Consider the following 14042-nt stretch of genomic DNA (forward strand, 5'->3'; position numbering starts at 1 on the left):
CGGGGAGAGGGGAAAGCGATTACAAGTGAAAGGTAGAAAGCAAACGACGTGGTTCTTGAGTCAGGTTTTCTTTCTTTACAAACACCAGGAGCCGGTGCTGGGGCTCCTCAGGCTTCCTGCGGGGTCAGCCTGGATTGCACGCACCGGCCGAGCCACTGCAGAGTCCCCTGGTGCTCAGGATGCTCCTGCTGGACCCGACCGATGATGGCATGAACGGTGCGGAGCCGGGCCTGCAGTTTCTGCTGCTCGTTCCTCCAGGCTTGCTCAGAGCGGCAGAGGGGACTGTACTTCCCTTCCTTCAGTGCCTGCAGGTGCTTCTGGCGGGTCTGGTGGGCCACAAGCTCCAGAAGGTTCTGAGAAAAGCAGAAAGAAAATGGTTTTGACATCAGGCTGCACAGAGAACTAAGAGACTGCTGTAACCATTCCACTGTGAACTGGAAGGGCTGCTTAAGGCCAGTGCTGTGAAGTCACCCTCATTAACAGCCAAACAGCAGCCTCATTCTGTGGCTTGCAGAAGCAGCATCTTGTCACAGAACTCCATAAATCAGAAGAACACCCGTGCATACAAGGCAATTTGCTAGGACAGGGCTTCACCAACTCAAAAACCTCACGGGAGCTCATTCAAGACCTGGAACTGGCTCTCAGATGTGTCACATCCTTGGGAGCTGGCAGCTGGTGCTCCTACAGGAAAGCTGGTACTAGATATTTTCAAGATAGAAACAATGCCCCCCAGGTGAATGCTGCCTTGCCAAGAGTACAACTGCAACATCTATTCAGGTCCACCATGAGCCCTCAAAATGTGCTCAGTTCACTAAGTGTTGCTAAAGCCCACACCACTGTGCCCAGTTCAGGGTGGTGATGAGACAGGGAGGTGGCCAGAGAAGAAAGCAGCAGGTTCTGTTTGGCTCACATGCTGCACATAAGCGGATGTGCTCACCCATCGCTTCTCGTTCCGAAGATGTTCTGAATCCGAATCAAGAACGTCAGACTCTGCCTGCAGCCTGCATACCTCCTCCTGCTTCTGGGAGACAGCAGCGCTGAGGGAGGCCTGGGTGCTCTCCAGCTCCAGGATGGCTTTGTCACAGTCCTGCGTACTCTGGTTAATGGAACATAAGGAAATGGCAGGTTCTCGTTCCATAGTTCAGCTGCGTTCCGAGCCATCTTCCCAGAACTCCTGTGCTGGTGCTAATGACAAGGCACACATAGGCCATAGCTCATGAGCTCTCGCAGCCCTGCCCTTCTTGCTCACCTTCTGGGTCTCCATGATCTTCTTTACCAGCTCCTCTTTCTTGCGCTGGAAGTCGCTCTTGGTGAAACGTTTCTTATCTGCAGCCTTCTGCCCCTCTCCACGAACCGTTACTGCCTCTCTACGAGAAACACATGCCTCCATCTCACGAATCATCTTCTCCTGTTGCTTCATCAGCTGGCTGTAGCGGACCTGCCATTTGTCACGATACAAAACAGGCTGAAAATGACTGTGTGCAAATGGCCCCTCACTGAAGTCTCCTGTGCGGCCCATCCCATCAGCATGAACTAGATACATGTGACACGTGAGTGTTGGCAAGCCAAATTTGTTCTAAATCCGGACCTGATTTGCCCTGTGTGGATCTGGAAGGCAGAAGGCTGGATTATCAACTTGTATAAAGTAACCTTCAAATTGCTTCACTGGAACTCATTAGCAAGAGCAGCAGCAGAAGAGCAGAAGCATCCCAAGAACGAAAGGGAAGAGTTGCTTTGCCAGAAGAGAGACAGCTTCCCTAACTCGTGATGAAGATGATGCAATGTTTAGTAATCAGCATTTCTTCACTTATAAATTGGGGTCACAGAGGAAGGAGGCATATACAGCATTTTAAACACACTCTGCTGCAACCTGGTATGCAGCACACAGACGCAGCCAGGGCACACGCGCTGGGTGCATTTAATTCAGATTGGCTGCAGGGTGCTAAGATTTCCAATACTGCTGCGGCCTGGAATATCCTACCTCTCCAGCCTGTTCCCCACCTCCTGCCTTACATGTCAGGACACCAAAGCTGAATATGCTGGGAGCAGCTTCCCCTCTCAGCCCTCTTTCCCCCAAGGCTTACTTGCATCCTGTGAATCTCTATTTTCATAGCTGGGATTTCACCCTCTCCTGTCACAGAATCCACTGCTGCTCGCATCTCTCTTGTCAGCTGGATCTTTTTCTCCCATAGCATGATTTGATGCCTTCAAGGACAGAAAGGGAAAGCAGTGCCTTAGTAAACAACAGTGAGGATGCTCTCTGTATGCACACTCCTGAAAGCCACTCTGAACATGGCTGAATGGTTCAGCAGAAACTGAGGATTTGTGCATGGGACATATAAAAGGGCAGGAGCAGAGCAGTGTGAGAGCGCACAGGAAACTCCACTACTCAGAAAATGGTATGAAGACTGTAAAAACAAGCATGCCCAGACTGCCAGGGGGCTGCTGGACCCCAGTTAACTGCCCAGAGCAGCACACTCGCTCTGAGCTACTGGCATGGGGGACAGCATGCAGATTCCCACACAGAACTTGGCAGCATCCAGCACAAACAAGTGTGCTGGAATCATTAAAGCCAACATCTTTCAGCTCTTGCTGGTTCCAGAGTTAACTAAAGCATCTTTCAGTTTCTGTAATTAATTAAATCCCTTTCATCCTTCTCGAGGAGGACAGAAGCACATTTGCTGGTGCTGTAACATGGACACAGATACAAAAGTTCAAAGGCTGTGGCACAAAGCAGGAACCTCTCTGGTACCTACTCTGCTTCCACCACGCTGTTCAGGAGTCTTTCCTTCTCCTCAGACAATTGACTATGCCTCTCCTGCATCTCAACTGCTTCTTTTTCTGCTTCCTAGATCGGGGAAGGATAAAACAACAGGACATTGTCAGACTGAGGAAGTTTGACAGGATCACTATTTGCCTCCAATCTGCATGGGAGGTTGAGGCCTGGAAATGAGATGTCACCCTCTGTACCTTGAGAGCACGTATGAACTCGTTCTCTGTGATTATGTTGCTACACTGCAGCTCCTTGTAGCTGCTGTTATTCTTGTTGATCAACACATTCAACTTTATCAAGTCATTGTACATGTGCTTCATGTGATGTTCGATGTCTTTCTGTTCTTTTGTTTCCTGCTGAATTTCATCTACAGGTGAACAGAGAAATGCCTTTAACTTCCCTCGAGCACTGGACTGACTACAGCTGAGGGGTGACAGGCTGCTGCTAGACCACAGTTGGTTTTGGCCAAGGAAAGTGCTATCACTGCGAGAGACATTTACCTACAATTTAAAGAGGTGTAACTCATGACATGGTCACTAGGGTGTAACTGTGTCAGTTCAGACAGCAGGATCAATTGTTAGAGGAAATAACACACAAGGCAGCAGAAAGTGCCTGGCTCACAGCCCCAGGATATAGCACTGGAGACACTGGTGTTACTGCTCAACACATGTACAGGAGGACAAAGAGAATTCTTTGGTGAAGGCATAGCATCACCCATCTGCAGGCCTTCATTCCCTTTTTCCTCCCTTCAAGGATGAACATCTTAAGGAAGAGCTGGGGAATGACTTACTTTCCGTGCGCAGTTTCTTCTGCTGCATTATGGTCAACTGTTTCTTTAACATATCCAAGGAGGCAATTTGCTCCTCCTGTTCACATGTTAACTTGACCAGCTCTTTTTGCTGATTCAGCCAGTTCTTCTGCAGTGTCATCACCTCAGAATTACATTCTTCTATCTCCTTATTCAGCTTGTTAATCTCAATTTCCAGTGGTCCCAATTCTTGCCCCTGCATAAGAGCAAGGTTTGAGATAAATCAGGCAGAAGCTGCTGGAGCACTTGTTTATAGCACCATTGCAGAAAGCCCGTCCAGCTGCTGAGCTGCCAACTAAATACTTCACAGCTATACTGTTAATTTGTTAGTTAGTTACTTTCTGCCTCCATTTCCCATGAGTTGGATGGGACCAATCATTCCTGACCTTGCAGGAATAAATGCAACAGAAGCCCTAAAGGTTCTCAGACTCTGTGGCAAACTCCTAAGCTCTCCCAACAAGTAAATCTGGGGACACACAAGTTTGCAGAGCATATGCCATAGCACCCATTTTCACACTCATATCCATAAAGGGCTCACAGTGCTAAGGACAGAGCTGGGTATCACCTGAATGGGGCCACCATCAAGTGTCTTAAATCACTCCACCTACTCCATTCCCCCTTGCCAGCCTTTGCAGATTCCATAAGGAGATCCTATTTACTCCCAGAGTATCGATGCCATTCAGTATTTTCATCAGGCACACCCTCATTGCACAATTCCCTAATGCCACCTCCTCTTCCCATGCCTTAAGAACTATCTGACAAATGTAAACATTTACACTAAATACTGCAGCTTTTAACTCACAATGCGGATGCCTGGTGGGTGTGAGCTACCCACCAGTTACATTTAGCAAGGATCTGTGGTCACCACAAAGAATAAAATCAAATTTGGGACTGAAACACAAAAGTACATACCCCCAGCTCAAAAAGAATCTCCTCCAACCTCTTGTTGTATTGGCTGATGGCCCGTCGCTTGTTCTCAGCCAGGAGGTTGCACTTTGTGATCTCTCTTTGCCTGCAGCTGACCAGATTATGGATATTATTTAGTTCCTTGTCCAGCTCACAAAGTGTTTTCTGGAGCACTGCCAGCCTGCAGGTGGTATGAGTTGTGTTCAGAATAACCTGGGCCGTATCATTCTCAACCTTGGAAAAATGCAGCTCCTGGGAATATCAACAGACAGAAAACAAATTACTGTCACCACCAGCAACACAGTGATTTTTAATGCCCACTTATCAAACACAGATTCTAGATTCTACTCCCAGGTCTGTACTACAAGCCGTAAGCAAGCTACTTCCCCTCTCTGTACCTTTGCTTCCTCATCTGTTGACGGGAGATAGCAATATTTACCTCTGCCATAAGGCTGTTGGAACGCATTAAGGAGCCTAAACATCCCAACCCCCTTTAACAGACCACACTCTTCATTTCTGCAATTATCTTCCTTGCCCATCTCTATCTGGCTAACAGTAGTAGGACATTGCTATATTGTACCTTCTCCACCATACCTGACACACACACACCGCACCTAACAGTTTCTCACAATGGAAGCCAACCCCGGAAGCCTTCCAGTTACTTAAGATATGCCCTCGATTTAAAAGAGCCAGGGGCAGGCTGAAGTAACACATGGAAATGTAGAAGCGTGAGCATGTTGCGTTAGTGCCAGCCTACACAGCTCAGTATGATAAATACCACACTGAGGCTTCCTGCTTTTCCTATCTGTACCCATTGTACACTCCCAAAGAGAGCAACTTGTCATGCCATAAAGAACTGTGGATCTGGTTTGACTGTTCCCTGGACTGTAATCCTTACCAGGGAACTGAAAGCACGCTCATATCGCATTCTGTGATAGAGCACAGAGATTTAAGTTAGTTTGATGTGGAGTACAGAAGTACTGGTAATACTTTATAGTAAATACTTCCAGAATTCATTATTCTGCCCCATTTTTTAAGTAAAGAAGGAATAGTAAGTTATGTGCCAGGCCCTTTTGGCCGAGCTCTTTCACATACACCAGAATCCTACAATAAGACACTGGAAGAACCAAATTGGAGTCACAAACTCAGCAGACTTTCAATTGCAGACCTGAAAACCAGAATGAAGACACTGACAAACCATGCTTGAGAAACACTGCTCTGGGCAGTTTCCTTTCCCTGCCCTCCCAAATGGGAGAGATACCATACCAGATCTGTTTTTCTCCTCTGAAGTTGTGCAACCAGCTGTGAGAAGTGCTTTGTGGCTTTGTTGGATATCAGCTGGTCCTGAAGCTTTGCCACAATTTCATTCTCCATCTGCTCTTTGACCTTGGTTCCTTTCTCTATATCCTTAATGATCAACAGCAACTCATTCAGATGAGCAGCTTGATCCTAAAAAGTAGGGAAGACAGAGACAGGATCACTACAAGTGTTTGGGGAAGGGTGTTAAATACCTGTATCCAATTCTAAAAGATTCTTCTTTCATGGACCCTTCTCACCATCTTAGTCCTACTGATGGCCTGCTCTGTCTCATGCAGAATGCGATTGTAGGTGCTAAATTCAATCTTCAGGGCCTCCTGAGCTGAAAGGCACTGGGCAATCAGTTTCTTTGTTGTGCTGGTGTGGTTCTGTGACCGGCTCAGGGTGCTGACAAGCATCTCATTCTTCTCCTCTTCTTTCCTGATCGATTTGCTACAGCCAAGGATGTCCGTTTCTAGGGACTTGAGGTCGTGACTGTATTTGCTGGAGGGGCAAAGAGAATGGAAAATCACCACAGGGGTTGATTTGTGTGCTGAACATACTATTGCAGCAACAACTGACCAAGAAGGGAGATCTTTATAAAGGCCAGCTTGCTGCGGCAGTGCAAAATCATCAGAAGATGGATGGAGGCATTAAGATTTAAAAGGAAATGACTGAAAGATGGAATTGATTTTCCTACAGACATGTCCCACCTCCCATTCTTATCAGGATGCCACCATGTAAAAGCATATTGTTTGTTCACAGAGAACCAGTCAAGCTTTAAGACTCCAGACCAAATAAACACTTCCTTTGGCAACAATAGGAAGGTTTTCCTGAAGATTCCTAAAGCCATCACAAGCCCGAACCAAAAGTGGCAGATAAATCCTTCTTGATGTTGAGCTCTCTGGATTGAGAGATGTTGCAAAGGTGATGGTACTCTTTTAAAGGAATAAAATAGAATAGAAAAACTCTGAAGAGCTTAAAATACCCCACACATTTCAAGGGAGAGCTGTGTTTTGAATAAAGAAAACAATAACAAAGAAGTGTGCTTCTTATCCTTAACCTCATCACATGTGCTTTAGAGCAGCAGACTTGTTCTGACTGACATATCCTGCACTTACATTAATGAACTTGACAAAGACACACTGTCCCTTTTGGAATCCCTCATGTGCAGATTATTTGAGGCTTCTCCTGGGACTGTTTTCAGACACCCTACCTCAGCAGCTCCTGTGTGGCAACGTAGGCCTCATCTCTTTGCTTCATTCCAGCCAAGCTACTATTCCAATAGTTCATCAGTCGTTTTTTCTCCATGTTAATAGCCTGTACCTCCATACAAGCCTAGGGAAGAGAGAGTTGGTAGACAGGATGAATCTATATTGTGTTGAAAAACTAAATTCTGTTCATAATATCCTGGGCAGGAACAGCTTCAGCTAACGTGTGTCTGGGTTACTGTCACCACAGAGCATAGGTCTGCAGGAAGAAAAATGCTGAGAAGCTGGAGGAGGAAGTGATTTACTGGCAATTCTCAGTGACAAAGGTGGGGGGAGGAGGAAAAACAAGAAGTTTTCATTCCTCCAAGCAGAAACAAACCATACAACTCTGGCCTACTTTGTATGTACCACGTGAGTGTGAGCCAAAGGGGCCAGTCCTTCCAGAGGGAAATACTAAGCAGAAGCGAATAAAGCACCCTCCTACCTCATTTACTGCTTGCCGAGTTACTTTTGTGTCCTCTGCCTGGGCCACAAACTGAGCTTCAAGCAGAGCAATCTGTTCTTGGAGCTCATATGCTTTTCTGGTTAAGCGGTCTAGGAGAAAGTCCTAAAGAGTCAGAGCCAAACAGTTCAGGATGAGTAACATAATCCCAGTCTTAACCAACTATATTCTGCAAGAATAACATAGGCTAGAAAAGGAATTACATTGGCAACTGGATTAGATTGGATTCCTGCTGAAACTTTCCCATTCCTATACAAATGGCTCATGGATGCAGCAGTGACAATCTTCAACAGAGTAAGACCTTTTTTTCCGTTTTTATTATTCTATTTGCAGTAGTAATTGATACTTCAGGTCTTAAGCAACATCCATTCCTGTCAGCATGCATTATATTGTGCCACCTCCCCAGCATCTGAGAACCTTAATGATTTATGTTTTTAAATCCTTTGTTAAAGAAACATCTAAATCCATCGATTTCAACTGTTTGCATCCAATTCTGCATTAGTAACCCTCAGTCTGCGTCGTGCTGCAGGCAGAAGGCAGCAGAGGGAGCTCCAGGCCACCAACCAGCTCTGCTCAGCTTCAAAGTTTGCTTTTCATTGTGAAACTCGTTGTGACTCAGAACAATTCTCGAGACCTGAACATATGAAACTTCTTCATTAAATATCTTTGTTCTCCCACACCCCCTTCGCTTCAGTGCCGAGTGATTGACTGTTATAATGCTCGTCAAAAGCCTCTGGGCAGCGCCACTGTCTTGGGGTGGGGATTCTCCATTTTAGAAAAGCCTGTGGGGTTTGGGGTTTTTTCAATTATTTGGGAAAAAATCCCCACAGATGTTCCCTGATTGAGTCACTGCAGCCTTCCTCTGGCAAGTCAGCACGTCCTCCACCACCACCACTGTCATCTGTAGTTAGTTATTTACTTTAAAGACAGTTTTACTCGGTACTTGGTACCTGTTTTCTCTTTTCCACCTCAGCCTGGAGCTTCTCTGCCTCAGCCTTCTTTGTTGACTTTTTCATAAGTAAAATATTATGATGCATATCCTCGTCCATATTCTGCATGTAGATGAAGTGCAAGGCCAGGCTTTCAACCTGGGTCTGCATCGCAGAAACTGAGGAGGCAGGAGAAAAAATATTTAGAGAAACACATTTGTAGGATAGACTTTAAAGAGTGATAAAAGGGAAAGGAATATAGAAGGACCCAAACCAAAACCACACACATACTAGGTAAATCAGCCCTCCCCAAAATAGCAATTTGCATCAGCTTTGAAGTATAGCTCCACAAGCTAAGCTAAAATGATTGGTAAGCAATTCCCTTGATTCCCAGTACATGAATCCCAGGAAATCAAAGAGGGGCCTCAGAAGGCTGGGAATCCACTCCTCTGCCCCAAACCAGAACTGTCTCTTTCTCAGCCTGTTCAATGCTTCCCTAATTTTTTTCAATAACCTTCAGAAACTTTCCAGGCAATCATTTGAATGCTTTGCTATCCTTGCCATTGCAATTGTTTTACTGTTTCCTATCCAAATGCCTGCAGCACAAAAAGAATTAGCCAAGTCTGATTCTGGGGTTAGAATGGGCTGCCACATGGATGGTGCTTTCATACTCCTGGATGCCCCTAATGACATTTGAAATCTCATCGCACCCCTGCAGAGACACAGGTAAACATTACACTGATAGGAATTTTCGCCTGCTAAGTTGCAGAACAGCCACCTGCAGGAATGGACTTAGTTTTAGTCCTAAAGACCTTCTGAGAATTACAACATAAAACCATGGTCTTAGAAACAACAGAAATTATATGAGGGAATATAATTAACCAGGAATAGCTGTGAAACTTTTCAGCAAGTGCATTATTCCTGCTTAATTTACTGTGTTTTTCAACCCAATGCTTGACTCAGATTCAAATTAATTTCTCCTTATAATACCGGAATTAGGAAATACTGCCTCAGTCACCTTTCCTGCGTTCATCATCTGTGTTCTGACACATGGTCTTGTAAGTGAGCCTCAGGCCCTCCAGTTCCTCTTCCAGCTGCTGGCGCGCTGCGGCTGCCTCTGAGCGGCGGTCTTGGCTCTTCTCCAGCTCCAGCTGCAAATGGGCCAACTGCTGCTGTGCTCCATATAGAACCACCCCGAGCTCTTCCCGCTGTACTTTGCCCTTCCTCGTATCTGCCCTCTGCCAACACAAGAGGAAATCAGCTCTCTCACTTCAGCTTGCACAGGGACAGTCTGTTGCAGGAGGGCAAAGAAAGGATGCTACATACCAACTCCTGAAGCTCTAGGTTCACTTTTTCCATCTGCTTAGTAAGGTAATTCTTCAGAGCAGCCTGGAATCTTCTCATCAGAGGCTGTAAAGTAGGATGTTGATAAACTTTAACATACCTGTGTCAATAAATTATGAAGAAACCTTGCTGCTATTCCCACTATTAAATAAAACATCTTATTTTCTGCCCTAGACACTCGCATTCTTATTTTAGCTGCACTCACTCAGCAAGCAAGGAGAGTTACATAGTCGGTATTAGCTGAAATCAGAAAGTGACTACTGAGAAAATTTGAAAGTCAGAAACATATCAGAAGAGCTACATCCGAGAACCCATCCACTCACTGCAAGTACTGCTCTTTCAGGAGCCCTGAAGAGCATCAGATTTACCCTTTACATTGCTTACTTCTGAACCTGCAGCTCTGGGGTTAATGCTGAGGGAGCAGACACACTCACTACTTTTGTGAAAGCTATTTTTGAACACGTAGTTTTAGCAGACAGCCAAGCCCCTGCTTACAATTTACCTCACACATTTTAGACAAATAAAAATCTCAACCCTGCAAAGGAGTATGACAAGATTTGAGGACTTCTCACATGTTCTGGATCCAAGACAACCACTTCTGTTTCTTCTGCAGTTTTCTCACTTCTGCGTATTTCACTTTCCTCAGCCCCATGCTGCTGCCATTCCTCTTCCTGGTTTTGGTCACCATGCTCACTAGGAAGTGCTCCAAACTGCTCAAAGGCAGATTCTGAATAGAGAGAACTGGGTTCTCCAGTGTTACCTGAACCCCACACCACCAAAAATAAGAAGATAAAGAAAAAAGCTTTGATGTCATAGTATTGTGCCTTCAGTTGAGCTAGTAATGATCAGAGAGAAAACCAGGAACTGTGCTCAATAGCTGGTATCAAGTGTTGCGCTGTCAATAAAGACCTGAATGATACCTGACTCTGTGCAGCTGCTCAGCTCCACTGACAAAGCAGATGCCTGCAGAGGAGCTCCTGCAGGAAGGGGAGTGTTTCCTCTGTCTGTCACTGGCTGCTCCATGTCACCCAGCTCAGGAGGAGAACTGTCACATTCTGCTTTGTCCGAGAATGTCTCAGGAGGTTTTTCCTGAAACATAAAACTCAGCACCTGAAACAGCTATTCAATCTAACCCTATTTGCCCCTAAAAGTCTGCTTATTTTTGTCAACATGAGACATGAACAATGCAGACAAAGGAGCAACAAGAGGCCTTGCTCTAAAATCAGTGCACAGAGATATTGGCAAAGCTGTATTACTCTTCATGAAGAAAACCTTGCACATATACAGCACAACAAGGGAACCAGGTTTGTCAGAGCTTTTCTATACTTTGTGTTTGACCAGTTCACTGCTTCTCTGTCCCAGCTTTCATTGGTTTTGTGTCTGCAGCAACCAAACTGCACCAGCAGAATGCAAAGTTACAAACACTGGCCATACATTCTGTGGATAAGGTTATAGATAATATTACAGTGTCTCACTTCTGTAGCTCCAGAGGCCTCTCCTTCAGCTGGGGGAAGCACCTTTTCTTTATCCTCCAGAGGAACAGATTCTCTCTCTTCGGTCTCCTTCCCCTTCTCTGCTTCCATGGCCTAGCGTACAACACAGGGGAAGAGCAGAACAGCAGCATTAGAAGGAGTGGTGCACTTTGTTTAACATTATTGTAACAGGCATGTAACAACTGGGCACAGGAGTTCAATTTAGAAGTTTAATCTCATTCACAAAACCAGTCCCACAGCAAGGATGGAGACAGGACGGACCCTGACACAGTCTTGCACACCACTTGTGATCTCATGTGATTTTAGCTCACATCTAGTGAAACAAATAAATGCCCTTAGGGATTTATTAAAGAACCTCTTCCAGCTTACAGCACATGTAGCCAAATTGCTCTCTTTTTGTTTTCTTTTCAAAGAGACACTGTTTTATCCCATATCCTTTTGGCCAAATTCAAGTATCGTGCAACGGAAGAAGAAATCTTAGCACCAACACAGCCCAATAAAAAACCACCAAGTATATACGTCTATGAAACATGAAAAACTCCTTTTTAAGGTGTCTGCAGCAGAAACGTGTCAAAGGAAATCACCTCCATAGTGAGATGCGGGGGAACTTGGATTATATCCTGCTCAGCAGAGCCTAATTCAGGTCCAGACCCCCCTGCTGCGGCAGCAGGAGCCTTATCCCCGGGGCTGCTCTGTACCTGCAACCAGAGGCAGGAGACGGAGTGAACCCGGGCCGCGGGCCCCGGTGGGGCCTCAGTCGGGCCCAGCTCCGCACTCACCCACCACCGGCAGCACCATCTCCCCGTTGCCAGGCAACGCGTCAACACCTGGTCACGTGATCGCCGTGGGCCGCACCATCTCAGCCCGCGGAGGGGGAACTCGGGCCGCACCACTTCAGCCGCTGGGGGGGAGGGGGTGTGCACGGGCCGCACTACCTCAGCCCGCCGGGCCCGGGCCGGGCCTGCTGTGTCCCGGCCGCCATGGCCGCGCCGGCCCCGGTGCGGGGCAGCAGGTAACGGGGGGCCGGGCGGGGTGTGCCGGGGTCGCTCCTTGCCCTTCCTTCCCTGCGGCGGCCGCACCTGAGGCAGCTCCGCGCAGCCCCGGGTCACGCCGGCGGCGAGCGGGCGGGGCGGGGCCGTCGGGCGGGCACACCCCTACCGGGCCGGGCCGGGCGGAGCGGGGTGGCGGCGGCCGCGGTCCCGGTGCAGGGGCCGGGGTGGGCGCTGGTCCGGCCCGTCCCGTCCCTGCGCTAGAAGTTTCCCCGGGGCTCTTCGTTGCCGGTAAAAGCACCGGGGCCGCGGAGGGGGGGTCGCTCTGTGCGGACGCGTTGAGCGGCGGGGCCGCAGTGCTGGCCCGGGCCGGCCGCTCCTCACGCGTGGGGCTGTCACATGGGGCCGCGGCTCCCGGTGTCTGCACCGTTTCCTTATCCCGTTCTTTGTCTTCCCGAGGGTCCTGGGGAGGGGGTGTGAAACCGGGATGAGAAACAGTTCTTAAACTTCATCTGCCGCTCCTGGGGAGCGGCTCCGCGCAGCCCCGGGTACCGGCACCGTGCCTTCCCTTCGGGAGGTGGCCCTGCTCCCAAACCACCCCGCTGTCTGCCTCTTCCTTTGCCGAGTTCAGCGGAGACATGAAGATGGATGTTGGGATCCTTGGTAATTATTTGATGTGTGGCCTTCAGGCGCTCCGGGGCAGGGATTACGCGTTGATATATTGCTCACTGTGCTGCTGACACTAAAATAACTCTGCTTCTTCCTCTCTGAAGTCTGCCCGTCTTTTTGGTCCTTAGACTAGAAGCTTGTCTTGTAAAGGTATTATGTTCTCAGCTGCCACTCTGAATAGGAAGTAATAAAAATGAAATATCTTTTAAGAGAAAATAGTAGAAAATATTGAGACTGGGACAGCTCAGGGTGAAGATCTGGGGCTCGCTGCTTCTTTTGCTTCTTTAAATTTGTGGGCTTAGAGGAGCTCATCCTTGTTCTGGTGATAACTTCACTGGATTGCTGGGATGGGGCAGCGTCGCGTCTTCTGGCAGGCACGGAAGGGGGGGCAGGGGGAAAGGTGACTCCTTGAAAGCATCAGAGACACCTGTTCTGACTTGTGTGTATTAAGAAAAGACTTTCCAATTAGTTCGTTGGTTCAGCTGTGATATCAGGTTCCGGGAATTCTTTACCTGCTGGTACTGGGGATCTGCTATTGGGGGCGTTACCGTGCCATGGCTGCAGGGCATTGGGAATCAAAGGCCATAAAAAGTTACCTACTGCACAAGCACTGCAGTTAAGTGACATGAAATTACGTTTAATCTGGAGATGGAGGGACATATGGCACAAATAGCTTCCTGCACAGAAGCGTGTGTTGTGGTTTGGCTCCTGGTGCTGGAGGGAGGGAAGCTTCTTGATTGCTTTCTTTCTGCCTCAGCAGGTGTGGCTGGAAGCAGCAGGCAGGCTCCCACCATAGCATTTGGTTTCCCGTTTTGTCTCTGAGTCACAATCTTGCAGTGTTGAGTCTGCTGTCCCTTTTTTACCTTCTCAGCTGAGACACATCGGAGTGAAGCTGTTCCACTGAAGTGACTGGGATCAGAGCTGAATCCTGTCAGGATTCCAGCCCTGGCTGGTGACTGCTGGTTCTCTGCCTTTCCTCTGCGCTCCACGTGCCACTGCCGCACCAGCGGCTCAGGAATGAAAGACTTTTTGGTGACCTACATAATTCTCCCTGTGCAATGGGATGGCTTCAGAATGGTTCCCTATGGTAAACTTTTTTCTTTGATTTGGCTAGGACATCTT

The 14042-nt window shown here is 47.6% G+C and overlaps 2 protein-coding genes across 7 annotated transcripts in view; one reads left to right on the forward strand and one right to left on the reverse strand.

The window, feature by feature from the left end:
- Window positions 1–52: 52 nt before the first annotated feature.
- On the reverse strand, window positions 53–11926 carry CCDC40 (coiled-coil domain 40 molecular ruler complex subunit). Its single transcript, XM_065694102.1, has 19 exons — window positions 11847–11926; window positions 11245–11355; window positions 10690–10858; window positions 10342–10496; window positions 9752–9835; window positions 9444–9663; window positions 8447–8604; window positions 7479–7601; window positions 7000–7121; window positions 6044–6287; window positions 5754–5936; window positions 4494–4739; window positions 3564–3777; window positions 2971–3140; window positions 2757–2848; window positions 2085–2205; window positions 1250–1438; window positions 938–1096; window positions 53–353 (listed from the first exon to the last, which is right to left on the reverse strand). The coding sequence occupies exons 1-19, from the start codon at window positions 11850–11852 to the stop codon at window positions 108–110; spliced, it is 3012 nt and encodes a 1003-aa protein (XP_065550174.1). The 5' UTR covers window positions 11853–11926; the 3' UTR covers window positions 53–107.
- Window positions 11927–12152: 226 nt separating this feature from the next.
- TBC1D16 (TBC1 domain family member 16) overlaps window positions 12153–14042 on the forward strand; it is a 30624-nt gene continuing 28734 nt past the window's right edge. For 3 of the 6 annotated variants that reach the window (XM_065694089.1, XM_065694092.1, XM_065694093.1), the window contains exon 1: window positions 12154–12274. The gene's annotated coding sequence lies outside the window, so the exon portion shown is untranslated. Of the gene's footprint in view, window positions 12275–12414; window positions 12543–12710; window positions 12915–14042 lie in introns of those variants that run through there. The other 3 variants (XM_065694095.1, XM_065694090.1, XM_065694091.1) reach the window with 3 other exon arrangements.

Source organism: Lathamus discolor, chromosome 13, assembly GCF_037157495.1.
Source record: "Lathamus discolor isolate bLatDis1 chromosome 13, bLatDis1.hap1, whole genome shotgun sequence".
Classification (NCBI taxonomy): domain Eukaryota; kingdom Metazoa; phylum Chordata; class Aves; order Psittaciformes; family Psittacidae; genus Lathamus; species Lathamus discolor.

Excerpts from the sequence above, each read along its gene's own strand:
- CCDC40 (XM_065694102.1), bottom strand. Across the intron at positions 10,859-11,244 it reads AGGCCTCTGGAGCTACAGAA|GAAAAACCTCCTGAGACATT; the intron begins GTGAGACACTGT and ends TTTATGTTTCAG. Across the intron at positions 2,206-2,756 it reads AACAGCGTGGTGGAAGCAGA|GCATCAAATCATGCTATGGG; the intron begins GTAGGTACCAGA and ends CTGTCCTTGAAG.